The 24989-nt window shown below is 40.4% G+C and overlaps 1 protein-coding gene across 1 annotated transcript in view; it reads right to left on the reverse strand.

Moving 5' to 3' along the window:
* The window catches only part of DISC1 (DISC1 scaffold protein), a 531299-nt gene that overhangs the window by 450969 nt on the left and 55341 nt on the right, over positions 1–24989 (reverse strand). Inside the window, 1 exon segment of the mRNA XM_043999680.1 lies at positions 409–1412. Coding sequence (XP_043855615.1) covers positions 409–1412 — 1004 coding nt within the window.

A 24989-nucleotide genomic window follows, 5' to 3' on the forward strand; every position in this document is an offset into this window, starting at 1 on the left:
CAGTACAGTACTGATCAGCCCTGCCTCCCCTTTCCCCGTCCATTTTCTGAACTGAGCTGGACCTAGAACGCCCTGCACCAGAGCAGGGAAGGAAGAATAGACAAGAGCCCAATTGCAAGTATTAATGTGAGCTACTGAGGATGAAGAAAGCTGTTTTATTTTACACGGGAAGGGACGGGTCAAGGGGGAAATAAAGAAAGAGAAATGCAGTCATTCTTCTCACTTACAATCAGCCACAAATGGAGCTGCTGAAAATTCCCAAAAGGGAAGTCACATTGTCACAGCACCCAATCATTCCCTGCCTTTTTGCCTGGTAGGTTAATCTGTGCTTTGGTCTAACCACTGAAAAACCTGTCTTCCCACCCCACCCCCGCCCCTTCCACAGACACAGGCCAAGGAAATACCAACCTTTAGCACAGCCTGGTTACTCAGAAGACAATCCATCAGCACCGGCTCATATTTCTTGACCAGGGTGTCCCATCTGTGATCACTTGCCATGATGCTGCTCTCGTAGCCTGAGGTAAGTGAAGAGCCAAGGGAAGAGGAATCCGGGGAACAGGAGATGGCCGGGTTCTCAGTATCCGTGAAAGAAAAAGCCTCCTTCTCAGTCTGGATGTTGCTGGCCAGGGTGGTGCCCACAGGAACTTGGGCAGCCCTGCAACTGCAAGGCTGAGAGATGCGCTTCAGGTCCTCACAGGCTCCTGAACTGCCCTGCCTCTTGATAGACTTATTCACGTTGGTATTTTCTGCCCGTACCTCTGTGGGACTTTGACAGTGGGGCTCTACCTCCCTTGTGGGGAGGCAACCCTCCGCCTCTCCCCGCTCCCCAGTAGACTGGAGAGAAAGTTGTATGAAACTGAAACTCGAGTTAAAGACATCCTGAGGGCTAGGTGGGGTGGAAGGGGCGGGCTGGCAGCCTGCTTGGTCACCCGAGTGGTGTGCTTCCTTCTGTATCACAGGGCATGTGGGGCCCTGAGTTCTGACACCCCCAGCCAACTCCCAAGGGGCCAGGGAGGCCTCAGGCCTACATGGGGATGGAATATTTCCCAAACAAACAGATGCAGAGGGACCAATAAATTTGTCGATCAGTTTGGTACTTGAACCTGGCTGGGACCAGAAACTTCCCGGTATACTTTGCCCTATGACCCTGCTGCCCTTGAGGATAGGATGTCCAGCTGAGGAGCTGAAACCCGGTCTTCTCAAATCAGAGTCTCCCGGTCGGGTCGTGGAGCAGGTCTTGAGCTCCGTCTTTCTGTCCTTCCCACGCCCCAGCTCTTTCAGGTTGAATGATGGGTGAGCTGTAGGAGTAAGGCATTCTATCTGTGGCCTGGTGTCTGTCCTCATATAGCCAGGCCTTCTCACCACCCTCTTCTTCTGAAAGGAGCCAGTAGGCGGTAACTGGTCCTGCTTACCTGAGAAAATGAAAGAAAATGTCCCTGTCAATCCAGTGGTCTTAGCTAAAACTTCTCTTGGGGAGGAGGAGAATTCCTCACGCTTTGCAAGAAGATGTCACAGAGGACAACCCTCCCTTTGCATACCCCATACCTTGGTGCCACTGGCATAGATCAGATGCTAGGCTACACAAATGATGGACGTGATCCAGTATGATCATTCTTACATTTGTAAGCTCTGGTATAAACATATTCTAAAACTCTTTGCTTCATAACATGAAGAAATAGCTTTGGGGTGTGTGTGTGTGTGTGTGTGTGTGTGTGTGTGTGTGTGTGTGTGTGTGTGTTTTAAAAAAGAAGGTCCTAGGGGTAGCTAGGTGGTGCAGTGGGTAAAGCACCGGCTCTGGATTCAGGAGGACGAGTTCAAATCCAGCCTCAGACACTTGATACTTACTAGCTGTGTGACCCTGGGTGAGTCATTTAACCCTCATTACCCTGTAAAAATTTAAAAAAAAAATTAAAAAGATCTTTCTGGAAAAAAAAGAAGGTCCTATGTCTAGCAGAATAAATGATCACACTACCAGTTACTCCCCCAATTCAACACAAGAACTCCAGCTGCCTGTCCGTTCATCCTTTCTCAGCTTGCTATGGAAATGTCAAGCAATGGAAATCAACTCGCCTGAAGCTGAAAAGTCAACATATTTATCAAACTGAAACTCGGACCATTCCCTGTGTCTACTTATTGGATATTACCTATGGAAAATGGAAGGATTTCAATCATTCAAGCTCCAGGTTTCTCCCCTATTCTATTATTTAAATAACCAGAGACTAGTTAGAGACCAATGGACTAGTGATAGAAGTACATTGACTTTCATATTCGGTAATGCCATTAGAGAAGTGGCCTTCTTGAGAGTTTCTCTAACTCAGGGCTATGTTACCCTTTTGTATCGTTTGTTGTATCCTACCTAAAGTTTTGGCTATTCATACAGTGTTAAGGCTAGACTTGAAAGTCACAGAACAGGCACAGCTTTTCAAGCCTTGCACAGCCGCACTTCAGAAATTCAAATGAAATTAAATATATTAACGGAAAAGTTTGAAGCAGTAATAAAATGTAAGGTTATAGCAGCAAGACGAGGTGATAGGGACTGAACTTATAATTTCACTGGTATAAGGAATTCCCAGAAGAGTAAACTCTTTTTTTCCAACTAAGAACAGCACCATATTTGCAGATTCTAATCTTTTCTTTTCTTTTCTTTCTTTTTTTTTGGGGGGGGTGGGGCAATGAGGGTTAAGTGACTTGCCCAAGGTCACACAGCTAGTAAGTGTCAGGTATCTGAAGCTGGATTTGAACTCAGGTCCTCCTGAATCCAGGACTGGCCCTTTATCCACTGCGCCATCTAGCTGCCTCCTGCAGAGTCTAATCTTAAGAATTTTCTAGAGCATAAAAAGGTTGAGATTTGACCAGAGTATAAGAGGTGAGACTTGAATAGAGGGCTTTCTGGTTTTAGGACCCAGTGGTGCTGGTGATGGTGATGGTGGTGGTACTAATCAATATTGTCATCTTAAGGCTGATCTTTGGGCCCTAGGTTTTCCTTTAGGGCAGTTTAAAAGCTGCTAAACCAATCATTTTCAACCTTGTTAGATTTTCAGTAGCACATCGATGTTTCACTTTGTCAAAATTTTAAGAAAAAAATCTAAGCGATATGTTTATTTTTGTCATTAAGGTAAAAAAATTATTTTCCCTTGAAAAAAAATTTTAAAGTGCAGCAACATCCTGGGAATTAATGGGAAAAATTTCTGAAACAGAGTCAGTAATCATTTCATCCAAATAACAAAAGCAATGATCTTTTCTCAGAAACATAGATTCTTTTGGGTTAACTATAATATTAATTTTGTTTTTAATTTATGGAATAAAACAAGCATAGTACAATAAAAAGGATGATTTTACCTAAAAATTGCAAATCTACTATGCACAGTTTACTATTCCTTTCAAATATACAACAAAATTATGATGTACATTTTTGTCTTCCTTTCCCCGCCTACCCCACCTTCAATCTCTAGGGCTACCATTAGACACAAATAGGTATATATATATATGTATAATTATTCTATACATACTTCTATTTATCAGTTCATTCTCTGGATAGAGATAGCATCTTTCTCCATATGTCCTTTATAGTTTATTTGGGTATTTATCATAGAAAAAATAATTTATTCACTCAAAGTCATTCTTAAAACAATATTGAAATATTTTTGTAAAATTTCATGATGTCATGCAAGAAAGTGAAGCATCTTTTCTCTGTGCCTAAACTAAATCTGGGGGGTCATTAGTAAAGTTTTAGCTCAGGAGAGTTGAAGATAAGCACTGGTCACACACAGGGTGCTGACCCTGGCAGGCAGATGAGCAGCACAGTGAGGCTGGCATGGGGCCAGTTTGGCAGCAATGACATTTGTGAGCTGCTGATGAAAGAGCCAGGGTAGTGATTAATCTAAGAAAGGAAAAATAAACTGGAACTCAATCTTCCCTCAGTTCTCTCTCTCTCTCTCTCTCTCTCTCTCTCTCTCTCTCTCTCTCTCTCACACACACACACACACACACACACACACACACACACACACACACACACACAGCCTCTCAGATCACTAACAGTTCCAATTACCTACTTCTTTCCAGTATACACTTAAGTAAATTTTAGAACTTGGCATAGGCTTGGCCCATGCACAAAACTTTGGGTAACTTGTTTGTCTATGTGATAATGCCTTCACTTTTCCTCCTATTTTTCAAATCATCATAGAAGCATAGAATTTAAAACTAGAGGGGATGTTGTAGTTCATCTAATCTATTTTATAAATCAAGAAACTGAGGTCAAATAAGTTTAAAGAATTATCAAATGTCATAATAATAATGTAACAAGGATTATAATATAATCCTGTAATAATGAAAAGTTAATTTGAGGAAGGGAACCAGTTTTTATTAAGTGCCTGCTATGTGCCAGGCACTACACCAAGAGCTTTACAAAGTGCTTTCATTTTATTCTGACAACAACCCTGGGAGATAGATGCTATTATTATCCCCATTTTACAGATGAGGAAACTGGGGCAAAGAGAGGTTAAGCAAATTGCCTAGGGTCACACAACAAGTGTCTAAGAACAAAGAGTGAGTTCTTGCTGACTCCAGGCTCAGAGCTCTTTCCATTGATCCATTTAGTTATTTAAGTGAAAAAGCCAGGGTTCAACCCAGTTCCTCTGGTTCTAGACTCAAAGCTCTTCCCATTACCCTATTAACTAATCAGCAATTTGTTGAACACTAGGTATATGATGAGCAGCCTAGTGGCACAGTGGATAGAACTCCAACCCTGGAGTCAGAAGAACCTGCGTTCAAATCCAGCCTCAGTCACTTACTAGCCATATGACCCTGGACAAATCACTTAACCCTGTTTGGCTTAGTTTCTTCATCTGTAAAATGAGAAGGAAATGATAAACCACCCCAGTATCTTTGCCAAAAAAAAATCCCAAATGAGATCATGAAGAGACAGACACTAGATAGCTAGATGCTATGCAGAATATCAAAGACATAAATAACAAAAACAACAAATATGTTTTAATCCTCTGCTGGGTGCAGGGCATTCTGCCAGGTGCTGGGGAGAAAATGAATCAGTAAGAATCCTTTGAGCTCCCATTCTATGCCATGACCTGATCAAGATTCTGGAGAAACAAAGACAAAAATGAAAACAGTCCCTGATAACAAGTAGCTAATCTCTCTGTCTCTTTCTCTCTCTGTCTCTGTCTCTGTCTCTGTGTGTCTCTCTGTCTGTCTCTCTCTCCTCTCTGCATCTCTCCTCTTCTCTGCATCTCTATTTCCTCTATCTCTCTCTCCTCTCTGCATCTGTCCTCCTCTCTGCATCTCTCTTTCCTCTATCTCTCTCTCCTCTCTCTGTCTCTCTCTCTTCTCTCCTCTCTTCTCCCTAAATACATCTCTCCTCTCTCTGCATCTCTCTTTCTCTACTATCTCTCTGTGTTTCTCCTCTCTCTCTCTCTCCCTCCCTCCCTTCTTCCCTCCCTCTTTCTGTCCTCTCTCCTCTCTCCTCTCCTTTCTCCACACACGTATATATGTATATATAAGTGTATGCAATATAAAAACAAGGTGATTTGGGAGGCAAGGTACTAGAAACTAAGGGGAATAGGAAAAATTAAATATATCATCAGTGAACATTTTTTAAAATTCTGTTATGTTTAGGCATGTTGCTAAGCATTTGGAATAAAAAGAAATAGAAACATAGTCTTTGCTCTTGAGATACTTGGACCTATCTGAAAAGAAACCTGGTACAGAAGAAAGGGCACTAACCTTAAAGTCTAAAGACCTGAATTTGAATCTTTGGTCTGCAGCTACTAGCTCTGTAACCTGAGCAAGTCATTTAACCTCTTTATGTCTCAGTTTCCTCATCTGAAAAATGGGAATACTAATACTTATAATGTCATCAACACAGGATTGTTGTGAGGAAAGAGCATTGTAAATCATAAAATGAATATATTATTTTACATGAAAAAATAACATCAGAAATGACATCAGTTCTGAGAAGCACATTTTGAGAAAGACATTGACAAATTGTAGTACATCTAGAAGAAGGTTTCCAGAATGATAAAGGAATATTTTATGCAGAAAATCGGGGTGAGGTAGAGAAGATTTTAGGAGACACAACAGCTGAATTCCATAGAGCTGGACATGACTGAAATGACTCAACAACAACAAAAATCACACTATTGACTCTTATTAACTTACAGTCCACTGAAGCTCCCATTGTTTTAATAATGAGCAACTATCTAGTCAAATCACCTCAATTTTATACTTGTTAAGCTGATTTGAAGGGTCATCCCTCAAAAAAGAAGTAGAATTACTCTGAATTCCTCTAGAAGTCAGAACTAGGATCCATGAATGTTTAGAAGATAGAGGCAAGCAGATTTGGGGTCAATATAAGAAATATGTTACCAGTAATTAGAACTATCCAACAATGGAATAAGCTGCTTGGGAACAGGTGACTTCCTTGTCAATGAAAGTCTTCAAGTAGAAGCTAGATGATCACCTATGGGGAATGTTAGTGTAGAGGAAACCCACATGAGGTTTATAGGGATGGATAAAATGACCTCTAGAGACCATCCAACTCTAAAATTCTAATTCTTTGAAGTAATGCTACAAAGGAATATGCTACATGCTCAAGACATGATACATATATTAGATGCTACAGTATTCAAAAGAGAAAGTGAATATTGCCAGCCAGCACAGTTCAGGGAAGGCTTTATAGAGGAGATGGGGTTAAATCTGGACCCTGAAGGAAGGGTAGGATTTAGGTCAATTGAGAGGAGTTGGAGGGATCTTCCAACCTGTCATGTGAGAATCAGAGCTCTGCCCTGAGGAGAAAGCATGTGACTTGGCATCTGGAAGTTACATCTATAGAATCGCCTGTAGTCATGTCAGTCAAAGCTACCAGCCAATTAGCTTGGAGCTGTGTGTGTGGATGGCCCTGCTTCCTGTTTCAAAGACAGCTTCTGGGAGAAGCGGCTGAAAATCGTCCCTTTAGTTCAGGAAGCAGCGCATGGCAGCAGAGACAAAATAAAAGAAAGGGCCTCTTTTCATTCAGGATGTCAGCTTGGTGGGAGACAGAGAAACAGCGGACAGAGAGAGGAAAGTAGATAGAAAATCGATAGACTTTTCTGGCATTACGGGATCCCATGTGTTTTTACTCTAATAAATCCTTAAAAACCTAAACTCTTGCTGAATTTATCAGTGATTTTAGCCAGCTTCCCCCCAAGACTGAGGCAGGGGGCAGATTAGAACCCTCAATTTAGATTTTAAACAACACAATCAATAACACATTTATCAAGTGCCTACGTGCAGGTCTTCCAAGGCAGAGTTGACTCCATAAGCAAAAACACAAAAGTTCATGTGGTGTATTCACATAGCTCCATTCATATGGTGTGTATTTAGGATGAAATAAAGAGAGCAGTTCAGCTGAAGCAGAGAATGTGTGTAAGAGTAGCATGAAATAAGTCTGGAAAGATAGGTAGGGGCCAGATCATCATGGAAGGTCTTAAATAGTGGAGTTTGTACTTTACCTCTAAAAGCAAAGGGGATACAATGAAGGCTTTTTTGTTTTTAGCAGAGGCAAGATATTTGCAAAATAATGTTTTAGGAATATAAACTTGATGGTGATGTGTTAGATAGAATGGGGGGGTGGGGAGTAGGTGGGAGGGGATTACAAGCAACCCTCCAAGGGTATCAGCCTGTTTGTCTAGGACACAGCCAGGGCTGAGGGAGTACAAAGAATCATACAATATTAGTACTGGAAGGAGAATTTGAAACCATGTACTTTAAAGCTCTTATTTTACATATGGGGAAACAGAATCTAGGAAGTGAAATGACTTGCCTAAGGACACATAGCTAATAAGGAGTAGAGCAGAGAGAAGCAGTAGTCATGGTCAGAAAGAGCCCTACAGATAAGGCGGACAGTTAGAACAAAGGTTAGTCAAGGCAGAGTAGCAATAGACCAGAGACCATATGGAAAAATCCAAGGTAAACAAGATGCAGAGACAGGATTCTGGTCCACTCAATCAGAGGAAGCTTCTAACAAAGTCTCTTAATAACTGGAAGAACTCTCTAGAACAGAAATTGTTCTGAGAGTGTCTGAAGTTATTTAGAAAGCTGTTATCCTCAGAGACTAAAATTTGTTCAACTGGCTCTACCCTCTCCATAGAACCCTCTTACTGTTAATGTTCCCTAGGCTTACTCCTTAATAAATTGGGATTATACTCAGCAGCCCAAGAGAATTTTTTAACCCTCAGAGAACAGGGCTCTCTCTCTTTCAATATGATAAAGATCTCCAGCAGAGTATCCATTCCTCTGAGGATATAGCAGACTCTTGGGGGCAGGGGGAGGGGGCAGAGACTTGAAGAGCATTTTGTGCTTTGCATTGGGAAGTCTTTCTCTCTGGAATTCCTGACACTATAACAATGTCATAGAAACCTGATTAAAATACTATGTTAACACTCCAGGGTTGAGGTACCAAAGACTTAGCATAAGGTGCAAATTTTAACCTTTTAATCATACCATGCCTCCCCCTCAAAAAAAAAAAAAAGGAAGAAGAAAACCTTGGGAAAATACCTTTAAAAATAATGAATCCAAGAGAATGAAAACTGGACTCTGGGTTTAATTATGAAAGAAACTGCTACGCTATTTTGTTTATCCTGGGGAAAAAAACCAACAACAATCCAGTGCAATCTATATAGTCCTTTGACATTATTTTTTTTTAATTTATCAAAGTTCCAGCAACATATAGAGGTTTACAGAGGTTCAAAGGATAATTCCATGTAAAAAACAATTCACTGAAGTTACTCCGTCTGTTTCTCCATAGGTCATCCAAGCAAGAGTTCCACAACTTTCTTTGTAATCATGGCTACCTATGAGTTATTGACACTAAGGCCTGAATGGGAAGCAAGGGTCACTCAGAATTTGAGGGGTTGCAAATCACCAACCACACTGCCTATGCCACAAACTATGAAGGTGAAGCCGTTGCAACCAGAATTTTGTGATGGGTGGGGTCATCTTGAGTTTTAGCCCAGTTTCTCCAGCATATTACAGCTTCCTAGAGTCAAACCCCTGATCGGGAAGGTTTCCTCAGGGTAAAATCTGCAGCAGCAGATCACTGAGGGCAAGATTTTCTAGTGAGTGAATATCCAAATCCCAAAGAATAAAGGAATAAAGAACAAGATTGCAGAGGGGCAGGGAGAGCTGGGATAATGATTACATTAAACTGCCTGGATCCCAGAGGAGATAAGTGGAATAGAAAACTATTCACACTCATCTTCTGACCTCTATATCCCTGCAAACTAGAGGAATTAAGGCATTTGGGCCCCCTACTTCTCTAGGAAAAGTAGCTTCCCAAGACTGCCTCAAATTGTGCTTTCACTTTTAAATTCAAACCCACTTCATGTTATCCTAAAGGATCAAATCAATCTTTGTGTTCTCGTTTTTCTGTTACAGACTACATGGGTGGGGGAGGTTGCTTCGATGCTTTGGAGGGTTTTTGTTACCATATAACCATTTCCTGATCTATAACACCCCCCTTCCCAAGAGAATCCTCTCACTAAGGAGAATTAAATTTGAAAAAAATTAAATAAAACCCAGTGATCAAAAATGAGTATGCAACATTTCACACCCAAATATATAGTTGTTGGGTTTTTTAAAAAACATATCTCGGGGGCAGCTAGGTGGCACAGTGGGTGGAGCACTGGCCCTGGATTCAGGAGGACCTGAGTTCAGATCTGGCCTCAGACATTTGACACGTGCAAGCTGTGTGACCCTGGGCAAGTCATTTAACCCCTATTGCCCCACCAAAAAAAAATTTTTTAAATAAAAAATAAAAATATCTCAACATTCCCTTACTTTATTTGCACCCCCTTTTGATTATCTAATGGGCACACTGGGATATAGGATTGTAAAGAATTAATTGTTATTTGAGGTTTTCATGACCCCATCTTTTGGCTAGAATTAAAAAAAAAAAAAACCTCAGCATGCATACTGGCCCCTGGGGCTTCTCAAACTGCATGGTGCTCCACCCACTGGTTGTAGCCATTACCATGGCACTGGCATCTCACGTCATCACCACTCATTAGATATTTTAGACAGACTAGCTAGAATTTTAGCCCCCTCTTCTTCCCACGAGCAAACCTCACTTCCTGACACCAAAGAGCTGGATTTCTTGCCCTCAGACGCCTTCTCCTTGTGGCAGAGATTTGCTACAATAAGTCTCCAGTAGGTGGCATCATTCCAATCGTTACAGTATGGATGGTTGTCTGCTTACAATTTTAAAAGATCAGACAATAGCCAGACACTATGTGCACATCTCAAGAGTAAATGAATGACCTTTTTCTTCTCTGTCTCTCCTATGATGGTGATGGTGGTGGTCAGTTGTTTTCAGTTCTGTCCAACCGTTTATGACCCTATTTGAGGTTTTCTTGGCAAAGATACCAGAGTACTTTGCCATTTCCTTCTCCAGCTCATTTGCAGATGAAGAAACTGAAGCAAATAGTTGAAATAATGCTGCGTTTGGAGTCAAACGACCTGTATTCAAATCTCAGCTGTGTCAATTACTACATGTATGACCTTGAGTGATTCACTTCCATTCTCTAGGCCTCTGTTTTCTCACATGTGGGATTAAGAGTTGGATGAGATGACCTCTAGCATCCCTCTGTATCAGATCCTATGTTGGTGAATTCTACCTCTTCTCCAAACAGAAAGCATCACTGCCCTCAGCAACCCAAACATTAGTCTCATAGAAAGTAGGAAGTTCACCATGAAAAATAACAACAACAACGATGGCACCTGAAGGTGAAAAGAACAATAGCCAAATGACCCTTTGGAGCTCAGTGGCTCAGGTTTCCTTTCAGGTCCACCTATCTAGTTGGTCACCAAGAGAATGGTCACAGATCCTGCCTCTCGCTTTCCTTTATCTCTGATTCACAAATGTGATACTCCCATCCCTTTGAAAGATGGATCGTTTTACTAGAACACAGGCGTTCACCAGCTGTTCTTGGTGAGTGGGGCCACTTTACACAGCTCTAACATTTCAGCCTTGTTTAAAAGCTCAATGGACTGTGGGTAAAGACACAGGCAAGTCTACATATCATGGGCATCTCAGGTGTCCCAAGTTCACTGATGAACAAAAAATCAGCCTCTCTGGTTTCCAAAAAGCCTCTAGGGATAAACCAATGTGATCTTTGTCTCAAAGGACTCGGAGGATATGGACACTGCTTTGCTGTATCAGTATAGCAGTGGGAAACAGGAAATTCCACAGTGAAGCATAACTTTACAGGTGTTTGCATCCAGCTATGCTGCCAGCCCCTAATCAATGAAGCCTAGAAATCTTTCAGCCTAGAAAAAAAAAGGGGGGGGGGATTCTTGAGAGATTATTTCCTGATCTTTGAGGCCATGTTCAAAAGTTCCATGAATATTTTTAGCACTCATTTTAGGAAACAAAATCAGATTCTACCGGAGCCTCATTGTCCACAGGGATTGTGCCACGAGATTGCTTTAAGGGGAAATAGTCTAATAATAATAAGGTCCTTTGGACACGTCAGTCACTACCCCTAGCTCCCCATCAGAATATAGATGCAGGATCTGTTTTGCATGGAATCTTACTGTTTAGAGAAGAGTATTTCATAACATTAATATAGTGCTTTAAAGTTTGTAAAGTATATTCCACCTAAAATACATTTACAACTAATACACATCACCACATTGGATCCTCACAACAACCTTTGGGGTTTGCTAACATGATCCCCATTTTACAGGTGAGCCCATGGAGGCATAAGGAAATGGGATGACTTGCCCAAAGGTCACATAGCTTCAAGAAAATATTTGAAGCAAGATTCAAATTTGGGTCTTCCTGACTGTGAAGGTGGGACATAGAATAATGGAAAACCAAAAGGTAGGCACCAGCCCTGGATTCAGGAGGACCTGAGTTCAAATCCAGCCTCAGACACTTGATACTTACTAGTTGTGTGACCCTGGGCTGGGCAAGTCACTTAACCCTCATTGCACCACCAAAAAACAAAACAAAACAAAACAAATTAAAAGGTGGGCTGCCCATCCCAAAAGCAATATCCATATCTATCCCAAATGCAAATCCATCCCAAAGCAAAAAGGGTTTAACAATGCCTTGCTTTCCTATTTCCTAAAATGTTTTAACAAGGCTCTGGACACAACTCAGAGGGCACATCGTCTATCAAATCAAGGAATTAAAAATGTTAGATTTGGAAAAGACGTCAGAGATCACCTCCTCCAATCCCCCTATTTAACAAGTGTAATGGCTAAATCCCAGATTGGCTATTAATGTTAACCCAAGTTTATACTACTTTTTAAGGTTTACAATACACCTTGCCCCATAACAACTTTGTCATATTCAAGATTCAGCTCAAGTGCCACATTGTATGTGAAGTCTTTCCTATTCTTCCCACCCCATCGTGTCGTGTCTTCCTCTCAAAACAATCTGTTATTTCCAAGGATGTGCTGGAGTCATCTGGGTAACTCACCTAACCTCTCTCAGGATCAGTTTTCTCATCTGTAAAAGGAAAATAATAATAGTAGGAACATCACAAGGTTGTTGTGATGATGGAATGAGATAATAAACATAAAGCACTTTGCCATCTTTCTCCTAGCTCAGTGTCAGGAAAGCTGCCAGAACTGACAGGTATCACCAAACATCTGGCTCCTGCCTCGGTATGTACAAGATTGGTCACTCACTTCTCTACATGGGGAAAGGGACTAAAAAAGGCTGCAGATGCCCTCTCTGAGCCCCATCAGGCCTTATTATAATAGGATAGCAGGATCTGTACCCACACTATGACCCAAAACTAATCCCTATGATTGGGAAAGGAAGATCTTTCCCGAAAGCACATCTTTTTGTTCCCTCAGCAATACTTTTATATTCCTGGCTCTTATTCTTGATCCTTACACTTAAAAACCATCAATCTTGTAACAGGCCTCAAAACAGAATCTCAAAGTCATTTGAAACTGAATTTCACCACAAGATATCTTATACCATAGGCCATTCTTTATAGAATCGACTGAGTCTGACACAGTTTCTTTCCTTTTGTTTCTCAAGATTGAGTCCTTGGGTGGTGATAAAGTGTCACATACTGCCATTATGTGACTGATGTTTGAATCAGACTTTTAGGTGACCGACCAATGGTCCATTCCAGTGTAACTCTTTCCATGTCAAACTTGGGTTCTGCTCTGACTTGAAGGATAGGAGTTTGAGAATCCCAGGATGGCAGATTTAGAACTGAAAGGAACTTTGAAGACCATTTAATCCAGCCACCTTGAATTGTATAAGAGGAAATTTGAGCTCCATTTGCCAAAATCACACAGGTAGTGAGTGACAAAGGAGGCATTTGAATTCATATCACCTGATTCCAAAGGCAGAACTCTTTCAGGTGCATCACAAATCCTTAACAAGATAACCAAATACAATTTCCTGCCTCAGTTTTTTATATGCAAAAAAAAAAAAGCTGACTAAATAATGAGTAAATATAAGAGAACTGAGATGGGGAAAGGAGTTCAAGCTGATTCTGGCTTTTAGAAACCCATGAATTCCAAAACTGATGGCAATAGGAGGTATTTAATAATTATGTTAAGCATATAATATTAATAATAGCATATATTATTATGTTATGTTATATATTATTATTTTGTTGTTGTTTAGTTGTTTCAGTCATGTTCAATGCTTCAGAACCCCACTTGGGGTTTTCTTGGCAAAGATACTGGGGTAGTTTACCATTTCCTTCTCCAGCTCATTTTACAGATGAGGAAACTGAGGCAAACAGAATTAAGTGACTTGCCCAGGATCACACATTTAGTAATTGAGACCAGATTTTAGCTTAGGAAGATGTCTTCTTGACTTCAGGCCCAGTACTCTATCTGCTATATCACCCAGCTGTGCTCTGTGTGTGTGTATGTATATATGTGTGTATATGTGGTAAAAAATGAAAGCTTTTAACTAAAACTTAAAAGAGTTGGTTAACAATAACTGAAGGACGCCAGTTTTTGAAGGTCTGCCCTTTCAGGGAGGAGACTGTGAAAAACAGCCATGCGCCTGCTGATACCGAGCACTCCACTTCCGGGGTGCGAGCTTAAAGGCAAGGAGAGAACGGAAGTGGTCCTTTTCTCTCACTCTCTCGCTCTGCACATACACGCTGACTCAGGTTTGATGGCGTGGTCTGGTGATTGTCCTGGTCCTCAGTAACAGCACGTGCTTGACACGGTTCTCAGCCTCAGAGGTGGCTTTGGGATTTGGTGAGTTTTATAAGGAATATAGACTAAGCTTAGATCTAAGACTATTTATTTGTATTTCTACTTTCCTATTTCTCTAATCAGCATCACCTTGTTTGTTGGCTAATTAATTCCCAAACAATAAAAGCTAAGTAATCCATCTCTAACTAAAAAGTTCAGAAGCTTCTTTTCTCTTACTGGTCTGGGAGATATATAATGGAAAGGCTAAAGGGGAGTTTAATGCTCTTATATCCAATTTTAAATCTCACAGCTTATATATATATATATATATACACACACATATATACATACATATACATTATATATTAAGGTGTCTAAGGGCTTTACATAAATTATCTCATTTCATACTCACAACAACCCTGTGAAGTAGGTGCTATATTATCCCCATTTTGCAGATAAGGAAACTGAAGCAGAAACTGGTTAAGTGACTTACTCAGAACCACACAACTAGTAAGTCTGAAGCATGTCTTCTCTCTGATGCATGACTGCTGTTGAGGTAAAAGTTAAGTCCCAGATGAACTATTCAGGCATTTGTCCATTCATTAATCATTCAATTATGTTTGAGTGACTACTATATGCAAACATTATAAGAATACAAAGATTGGCAAGACAGCATCTCAGACTATAGTAAATTCAGCCCATACTGTAAAATGCTCTGTTATTCTAGATTTGATTACTTCAGGGCAAGGTTTGTTCTTATTTGCTAATATGGCCATCTAAATGTATACAATTCTCTGCTATGCACCCTGTTGTCACTCAATCTATAATCCTTGCTGCCTGATTGATGCCTGGCCCTCTGACATGCTTGCCCACATCCTTTATGCCTGGACTTCTCCATCCCCTTGACTGCTTGAGAGAGAAACACAGAGCTGTGTGGAAGGGTAGGGCCCTAAATCCCCAATCCCTGCATCTTTTCATCTTCCTCATGCCGTTAATTCTTGTAAATAATTGTCTTTTCCATTTCATGTAAAGTGCCACTCAAAACGTCTTATCACCATCTGAAACCCCCTCAAGAGGGCTGTTTGCTACAGATGGGTTTCTCTAATGAATTTTTTAACGGTCGCCCTAATAAAAAATAGATGAACCAGAAGGAGTCCTCTTTATAGTTGTTATTTCAAAACAACTAAACAACTTAAATTCCTTCTCTCATTTTTTGCAGCAAAGACTGGGAAGCACTTGTATCCAACTGTAGCTGAGGATGGCATTTTTCATCCTAATGCCATCTGTAAAGTTCACAGTTACCTTTTTAATATCATATTTTATGCACAGTCTTATTTCTATGGCTTTTTAAATGCCTTGCTTTGCATGCCAAGTTTGAAAATGTGTTTATTAATATGATAGCAAACTGTCATCACTTTGTACAGCAGAACAATTAATTCTCTTGCATCTCCTTTGATGGATGCTTACCCTGTATGTAGATTTTTTATACTATTCAGAATCTAAGCCTATGTCAAAGGCTTTTGCCACTTCAAATATTTGACCTCAGACTGATACAACACTGTTGTTCTTCAAATTTTCTTTTTTGTAGTCCTATGGGGAAGGAATGAAGAGATTTTCCAATTACTGTAGAACCCTGTTGTAATACTGGTATTGAGGGGCCAGGATAATGTCAACACTGTTCGCTTTCCATTTTATAATGATACTCAATAAACATTGGGACAGTTAGGGGTTGTAGTGGATTGAGTGACTGAAGACTTATCTTCCTGAGTTCAAATCTGATCTCATATACTTCCTAAACATTTGACCCTGTTCAAGTCACTTAGCCCCATTTGCCTCAGTTCCTCATGTAGAAAATTAGTTAGATAAGAAAATGGCAAACCACTCCAATATATTTGCTAAGAAACCCCAAATTGGGTCACAAACAGTGATAAAGGTGACAACTCAAAATAACTGAATATCAATAATAATAAACATCTGTCCCTCAGCGTAACCAAGTCTAAGATCATACTTCAGTTATCAGAGATTGAAGAGGCAGATGGGACGTTAGAGCTCATCTATCCAAGTTCCTCATTTTATAGATGAGGAGACTGAGGCTCTGTAAGCCCCAAGGTCATAAAGTTAGTAATTAGCCAAAGATTTGAACCCAGGTTCTCACACTCAGTATCCAATGTTCTCTCCATTAAGAGGCACCTTAGCATGGGGTTTTCTTGTCTTTTCATTCCACTGTAGAATTAAAAAAGGCAAAATGAGAAGCAATGAGTGGAAGTTGCAGAGAGACAAATTTAAGCTCCATATAAGGAAAAATCTTGAATAATTAGAATTGTTAAAAAGTAGAATGGGCTGCTTCAGGAGGTAGTAAATATTTTACAATTCTCATCCTTAAAATGGTCTTCAAAAAGAGAACAAACTCTTTTCAAGAATCCATTTATATTCCAATGATACAAAGTAATTACAAACCATATTCTTGCATTTTCACTATAAAACTATCTCCAGCAAAGTGCTACTTTGGAGGGCACAGGATAAATCTACTTTTTTTTTTTCAGGGCAATGAGGGTTAAGTGGCTTGCCCAGGGTCACACAGCTAATACGTGTCAAATGTCTGAGGCTGAATTTGAACTCAGGTCCTCCTGACTCTAGGGCCAGTGCTCTGTCCATGGTGCCACCTGGCTGCCCATAAATCTACTTATTAAATAACCCAAATGTATGTTTCCGTTTAATCAGCAAGTTCCCACTGTTTTTTCAAATAATTAAACACTCTAGGCAAACTGGTCCAGAAAGCTTCTGCTCCCAAAACACCCCCTTCTAGAATTCTGTATCAAGATCTTCCATGTGTTCCAGTATAGGGTCTTAAACCAGAGGCTCATCAACAGGAGAGAAGGGCAAGAAGGTGCCAGTGCTCTCTCTCTGGTGGTGGGAGGGATGCAGAAGATAGGAGTATTCCTAGAAGACTCAGCTAGCTCAGCACAGAGAGATAGACAGTCAACATGTTGGAAATCTTCCAGGCAAAATCACCTCAGTCACCTCAATATCATGCTTCTGAATTAACTGAAAATGGCTCAAAGTTAATATTGGTGAAAGAGCCCTCAAAATGGGAAAATCCTTCTTCATATGCAAATAGATGATGATGATAGCTAATATCTATAGATCATTATAACATTTGCAAAATGCTTTGCTACTGCCAATAATAATAGTTAACATTTTTACAGTATCTACTATGTATGAGAATGGCAGCTAGCTAGTACAGTGAATAGAACAGGAAGACTCATCATCTTCATGAGTTCAAATCGGGTCTCAGACACTTACTGTCTGTGTGACCCTGGACAAGTCACTTGACCCTGTTTGCCTAAGGAAATGGCAAATCATACCAATATCTTTGCTGTGAAACCCCAAAGGGGCATGAGGAGTCAGACACCACTGAAAATGGCCAAACAAGAACTATGTGTGAGGCACCTAAAGCTATCTATGTGCTTTACAATTATTACCTCATCTTAGCCTCACAATCTTGGGAGGCAGATGCTATTATTTCTTCCACTTTACAGATAAGAAAACTAAAGCAGACAGATGTTAAGTGACTTACCCAAGGTCAAACAGCTACTAAGTGTCTGAGGCCACATTTGAACTCAAGTTTTTCTGACTCCAAGTTCAGCTCTCTATTTGTTGCGGTCCCCAACTGCTAGTGTGGAGTAGGAGAAGAAATACTGGCTTTGAGTCAGGATAGACCTGGATTCAAATCCTGGTTCTGCTTCTTACTACCTGTGTGACCTCCCATAAGTCATTCACCTTTGCTGAACCTCTTCAGCAAAGATAATATGGGGGAAGCTAGGTGGCGCAGAGGATAAAGCACTGGCCCTGGATTCAGGAGTACCTGAGTTCAAATCCGGCCTCAGACATGACACTTACTAGCTGTGTGACCCTGGGAAACTCACTTAACCCCCATTGCCCTGCAAAAAAAAAAAAAAGTGGAGATAATATATTTCTGAATGTCTACCTCTCATGGTTATTGTGAGGAGCTAATTAAATAATAAATATAAAAAGCCTTGCAAACCTCAAAGCATTATGTGTATGTATATATATATATATATGTGTGTGTGTGTGTGTGTGTGTGTATACATATATATATATATATCAGCTATTATCATTTCCTGAATATTTGTATTCACATATATACAAATATACTAAAACCTTGTCTCATTCCATAGCATGTAAATGATATAAGCTAAATAGTCTTCATTCCCAACTCTGTACTTTTGATCAGACAAAAGAAGTATTCTTGGCCAGCGGTTGCTGTTTGTCCTTCATTCTTTTTTTGTTTTGTCTTTTGTTTGGGGGGGGGTTGCAATTAGGGTTAAGTGACTTGCCCAGGGTCACAGCGCTAGTAAGTGTTAAGGGTCTAAGGCCAGATTTGAACTCAGGTCCTCCTGACTCCAGGGACAGTGCTCTATCCACTGTGCCACCTAGCTGCCCCCGTTTGTCCTTCATTCTTGAACAAGATCATGACATAGGGGTGAAGTAATAACTTATAGTGATTTGGATTTAAGGGAGGCAGGACTATGCGAAGTCACCAAACTCATCCTCTCCTCCAGAGCCATCTTGGTCCAGTGGAAGGATGACTGGAGATGGCCCCAGATGTTTAAGGCAATTGGGGTTAAGTGATTTGTCACACAGCTAGTAAGTGTCTGAAGTCACATTGTAGCTCAGGTCCTCCTGACTCCAGGGACAGTGCTCTATCCACTGCACCACATAGCTGGCCTGTATGAAAAATTAAATCATAGAATCATGGAATAATAGATCAAAGCTGGAAGGAACCTCAAAGGTCATCTTTACTAACTTGATGATTTTACAGATGAGGAAACTGAGTGCCAGGAAGGTTAACTAGGCTACCTAATGTTACATAGGTGGTAAATAGCAGATTCAGGTTTTGAACCCAGGTCCTCTGACTTAAGGGACAATGTTCTTTCTACCACAGCTATGCTGACTCTCCCAGATTCTTTTGTTTTATTTAATTTTGCTCACCCCCCCCCAAAAAAAAATCTCTTCCTAAAAATACTCTGTGATCCATACATTTATTCTGAAAAACCAAAACAAACTGCAATCTTTTCACTTTTTTGAATTATGATTCCAGGGCAGCTTTTGAGGTTCCTGGGGATAATTGAAGGTTTCACACAAAATAAGGACTTGGGAAATTACTGGTAGAGAAAGTTAAACCGGCCCCTGTCCAGCTCTTTCATATGTGGAGATGGCCATGCTAGCACACCAAGGTGAAGGCCAGAGCAGATCCAGCTCCTCTTCACTCATGCATTAAAATTTCCCTGGCCCAAAATATGGTTCTGAGGAGATAAGATTTAACAGTGGATTTCTGAAGTCCCACAACCCCTTTGATAAAGACTTTAGAGAAAATCCAAATTGTAAACTTTCCCACATGCACAGCACAGGCTCATGACGCTGGAGCTAGAAAAGGGCCCGTTCAAGGCACCAGCCTACTGATTAGACAGATGAAAAAACTAAAGCCCAAAGAAGTTAGGTTTTTTATCAATAGCACACAAGTGATACCGAAGGAATCTGAACTAAGATTAATCTTCAACCCCCTGCCAAAGTCAGCATTTTTTCTGCCATAGTACACTATTAAGGCCTACCCTACAAAGTGCTTGGATAGCAAGGAGATCAAATCAGTCAATACTTAAAGAAATTAATTCAGACTATTCATTGGAAGGTCAAATACTGAAGGTGAAGTTTAAATACTTCGGATACATAATGAGAAGATGGGACTCATTGGGGAAAATTGGAAGCAAAAGGAGAAGGGGACAGCAGAGGATGAGATGGATGGAGAGTGTCATGGAAACAAAGGACTGAGCTTGGACAGAGTCTGGGGGACAATGGAGGAGAGAAGGGCCTGGTATGCTGTGGTCCTTGGAGTCACAGACATAACTAAACAACTCAACAACAACAACAAAGTGCTTTGCTCACCACAACCCCATGAAGGAAGCAGAAAAAGTGTTAATGATTCCATGCTATAGATGAGGAAACTGATATTCAAAGGATTAGAAAATTTGTCCACTGGTACAGGGATGGTAAGTGGCAGAACCCAAACTCATAAGTAAGAACCAGAACTCCAACCTAGATTTCTCTTTTGTTTGTTTGTTTGTTTTTGGTTTTTTGCAGGGCAATGAGGGTTAAGTGACTTGCCCAAGGTCACACAGCTAGTAAGTGTCAAGTGTCTGAGGTCAGATTTGAACTCATGTCCTCCAGAATCCAGGGACGGTGCTTTATCTACTGCACCACCTAGCTGCCCTCAACCTAGATTTCTTGTACTGAGTACCAGATATTGGGAACTACTAAGCTGAGCATTATCAGTGATGATGAGTTACATTGACCCTAAGAAAGATCATATCTGTTAAATTTGACAACAGATAATAATGGCCACTGCAATCTAGCAAATACAAACTTGGGAAAAGTAATAAGGTTGCCAAGTGCTTTACATTAGGTCATCTCATCTAATCCTTACAACAACCCTGTGGGGTATATGCTATTATATATCCTCATTTTACAAATGAGGTAACTGAGGGCAACTACATGGCACAGTGTAGAGAATTATAGGCCTGTAGTCAAGAAGACCTGGGTTCAAACCTCACCTGAGACACTTACTGGCTGTATGACCCTGGCCAAGTCACTTAACCCTGTTTGCATCCGTTTCCTCATCTCTAAAATGAGCTGAAGAAGGAAAGAGCAAACCACTCCAATATTTTTGCCAAGAAAATCACAAATAGGAGCATGAAGGGTTGGATATGACTGAAACAACTAAACAACAAAAACTGAGATTCAAACTTGTTAAGGATTTAGGATGATATAACTAGAGCTAAAAGAAAGTTTAAAGGTAATCTAGTCTAACTCCTTCATTTACACATGAGGAAACTGAGGTCCAGAGAGAGGTTAAATAATTTGCCCAAAGATCTTCTGTCTCTTAAACACAGCTTCTTTATGCTGTATCTTGTGACTTTCTTAGGATCACCTAGCTGGGAAGTATCTAAGATGAGATTCAAACCCAGGTCTTCCAGATTATCAATCCAGAAGTCTTTCCATTATCCCACCCTGCCTCTTACCATACATAGTAGCAGTCCCTAAAATAAGGGATGTGGTAAGAATATTACTGGCCTAAAATCTCACACATTCTCTGTTTTACAGAAACCAGGAAAGTTCTAACTTACAAAACAGATGAATTGGACAATAATTTTAAAAGGATACTGGGACACTCAAAATGATATGCTTTCCTGGAGCATTCTAAATTAATTGCTTTATGAAAACTTGGTCTATACTCAGAAACCTATTTATTGCATAAAATAAAATATAATCATAATTTGGATTATAGACTTAGAACTGGAAATAACTTTAGAGGTATTTAACTCAACCTTATTTTATGGTTCAGGAAAATAGACTCAGAAAGGTAATTTGTCCAAAATTATATAGGTAGTAAGGAGCAGAGTTGGGATTTGAACCTAAGTGGTGCAGTGGATAGACTGCTGAGCTTGGAGTCAGGAAGACTCATCTTCCTGAGTTCAAATCTGACCTCAGAGATTTACTAGCTTTGTGACCATGGACAAGTCACTTAACGCTGTCTGCCTCAGTTTCTTCATCTGTCAAATGAGCTGGAAAAGGAAATGGCAAATCACTCCAGTATCTTTGCTAAGAAAACCCCAAATGGGGTCACAAAGATTTGGACACAACTGAAAAAAATACCTGAAAAACAGCCTCTGATTCCAAATCTAGTGCTCAACAGTGTTATTACTTGACCAGGAATACCTCTTTAAAGATTCCTAGTAGAACTCTCTGCCACTGGACATCAGTATATCCTGAAAAAGCCTTCACCTGAGCTGACAATGCAATTTCCCTAAAGTCATGGTCTCAGCAGAATGGCTGGAGCCCTGAGAAATGAAACTCTTCCATCGAACTGTTTCAAACTAAAAGGTGCCACTGTTCATTATAGCTGAAGATGGTGTTCCAGGCCCACAGTCAGCCAGACTTGAATTTGACGGTTTGGTTCCCTAGTAGTCATGAAGGATTTGTGTTTATCCAACCACAATCCCTTACTTTCTTCTTTAAAAAAAAAATTATGAGGGGCAACTAGGTGGCACAGTGGATAAAGCACTGGCCCTGGATTCAGGAGGACCTGAGTTCAAATCCAGCCTCAGACACTTGACACACTTACTAGGTGTGTGACCCTGGGCAAGTCACTTAACCCTAATTGCCCTGCAAAAATCAAAAACAAAAAAGTGATGAATAAAATTGAAATTTGAAACAAATGAAAAATGAAAATTTGGTCTGCACTCAGAAACCATTTTATTGAACAAGGAGAAGTATAAACATATTTTGGATCATAGATTTAAAGATGGAAGGGACCTTTGAGGTCAAACAATGGAGGGCAGTATGGAAAAGAGTGGCAGGCAAAGGTCTACAGATAGATTTCCAAGTCCTCTGCCCCAGCGTATATGGCTTACTATGCCCCCTCACACACACATATATACCATGCTTCATCCTCTCTTCTCCAAACTACTACACATGCCATTCCAATGAGCAATTATTTACTAATAGCCTATCAGAGCTACCATTGCCCGGAGCAGACAAGGCTCCTCACATGGCATATGGAATCTTGTCAGTAGCCCTGGGGAGACCTTTCCTAGTTTCTTTCATTTGGGAGGCAGAGAAGTACAGTGGGAAGGGGACTGTGAGGTTAAAGGTTGCTATTTCAATTCCAGCTCTGCTATTTACTTGCTGTGTGACCTTGAGCAAGTCACTTAACCCTCATTTATAAAATGAAAATATTGAATCAGATGACATCAAAAATCCCTTTCAGCTCCAAACTCATGGTCCCATTTATTAAACACTGTGTCAGGCATGGTAGAGGCCTAGATGAAGTATAAAATATGGTCCTACAAGGAGCATATAATCTAATTGAGTGATAAGAGACTAACAAATACATTAAATAAATTACCTTTAAAGTAACTAGAGAACAATATAAGGCAGTATGTAATTAAGTAAATTCTATGGTACAGATTCTAATAACCCTATTATAAATAGTATAGGAGATTGAGAAAGGGATAGTCAATATGGGTTGGCTCAGAGTTTAAAGCATTTGTCTCAACAACCAGCAGCCAAAGTTACTTAATCAGGGAAGGTTTCACAGACAAGGCAGAATAGTTGTTAGACCTTGAAGAATGGGTAGAATTTGGCTAGATGGAGAAGAGATGAAATTCCAATTTGGGCCAAGGGGAGAAGCTCCTTCAAGGCAGAGACATGAAATATTTTAGTTTATGTACAATGTCTAGCACAGTATAGGTACACACAGGTAGAAAATTAAGTAAGCAGTCTTCTGGAATAGGTAGCAAGGAATGTCTGTCCAGTCAGTTGGTCAACAAGCTCCATTTTAGAGATAATCCTCATGTCTCTGTGCAAAATTGAAACTGCTCCCCAAATTTTCAATCTCAGCTCTTCCTAAAGTCCATGAAAAGTACCCTCTTTCTTTGCAATGGTTAATAAGTCACTGTACCCATTCTCTTAAATTCTACCCTATTCCACCATTCCCCAAGAGCCAGTGCTGCTGTTTCTCTATTAAACCTGCTAAAATAAAAGAGAAGAAATGAGTAGAAACATGAAATCACAAGTTACCATGATGACATGAAGAAAAGGATCCAACTCCCTCTGCCAGTCCCCCCTCCCCATGCTCTACTGAATTTTTTGGGGGGGGGCGGTTCTGCAGTTATGTTAATTTGCTTTAGAGACCTGGGCTCCTCACTTCTTTTCTGGGGGAAAAATAAGCCTGTGAATGTATTAAACTAAAAGTTAATGAGCAGTCTACCTCAGACTCATATTCTTTTTTTTTTCCTGGGCGCCCCCTGGGCCAGGAATGGGGTGGAGGGGGAAAGGGAAGAGAGGGAAAAAAGGTATGACTAAGTGTGGAGGGAGGCAAATGAAAATAGAAAGACAATGAGGCTTTTAAAAGGACCCAGAAAACTCCTGAGGAGCAGCCAGCAAATACAAAGGCACTCCAGCTGATGCTGGCCATACATAGACCTATACTTCCACCTAGAGTTCCAGAAATCCCCTACACATGGATTTTCTGCCTAGCAACTCTGTCTCTGCATAAGTTTCACAGCCTGACACTCCAGAAGTTAAGGTAGGGAGGATGGGGAAAGGACCACTCACAGCTTATTCTAAATGCTTAAACCAGTTCCTTTCCCTTTGAGCTATCTTTTTTGCCTCTTTTGGCTATTATTCCCAGCCTCCTGTAACATCCAATGCCATTTATTAAAGCTTTATAGGACCTTAAATAAAGCAAGCCAGTTTTTATCCTCAATGCACTACAAAACCTCCAAGCCCCAGGAACCGAGAGTTCAGTTCTCATTTTCAGGCACCCTCCAAGCCTAGAACACACTCCTTCCTCATCCCTACCTCCCAGAATCCTTGTCTTCCTTCAGGGTGAAGCTCAGGGTTGGCCAAAAGTCATATAGGGGTCTTATGTTTAAATAACTTTCTGAAAATTATTTTCAAATAATTTACACCATTTATGAGATTTTACCCCTTCATGACTTTTGGCTCATCCTATATAAAGCTCTCTTTGATTCCACCATAGTCATTGGTGTTATCTCCCTACTCAATTGCCCTTGTTCTAAACTTCGGATCATAGATTTTGAACTGAAAGGAAACTTGTATCTTCAAGGCCAAACTATTTATTTTATTGATGAAGAAACTAAGGACCACATAGCTTAAGAGACTTGCCCAAAGTCACACAGACAGTAGCAAAACTGGCTTCATACCCACTCTGA

The sequence above is a fragment of the Dromiciops gliroides genome, chromosome 4 (genome assembly GCF_019393635.1).
Source record: "Dromiciops gliroides isolate mDroGli1 chromosome 4, mDroGli1.pri, whole genome shotgun sequence".
NCBI classification, from domain to species: Eukaryota; Metazoa; Chordata; class Mammalia; order Microbiotheria; family Microbiotheriidae; genus Dromiciops; species Dromiciops gliroides.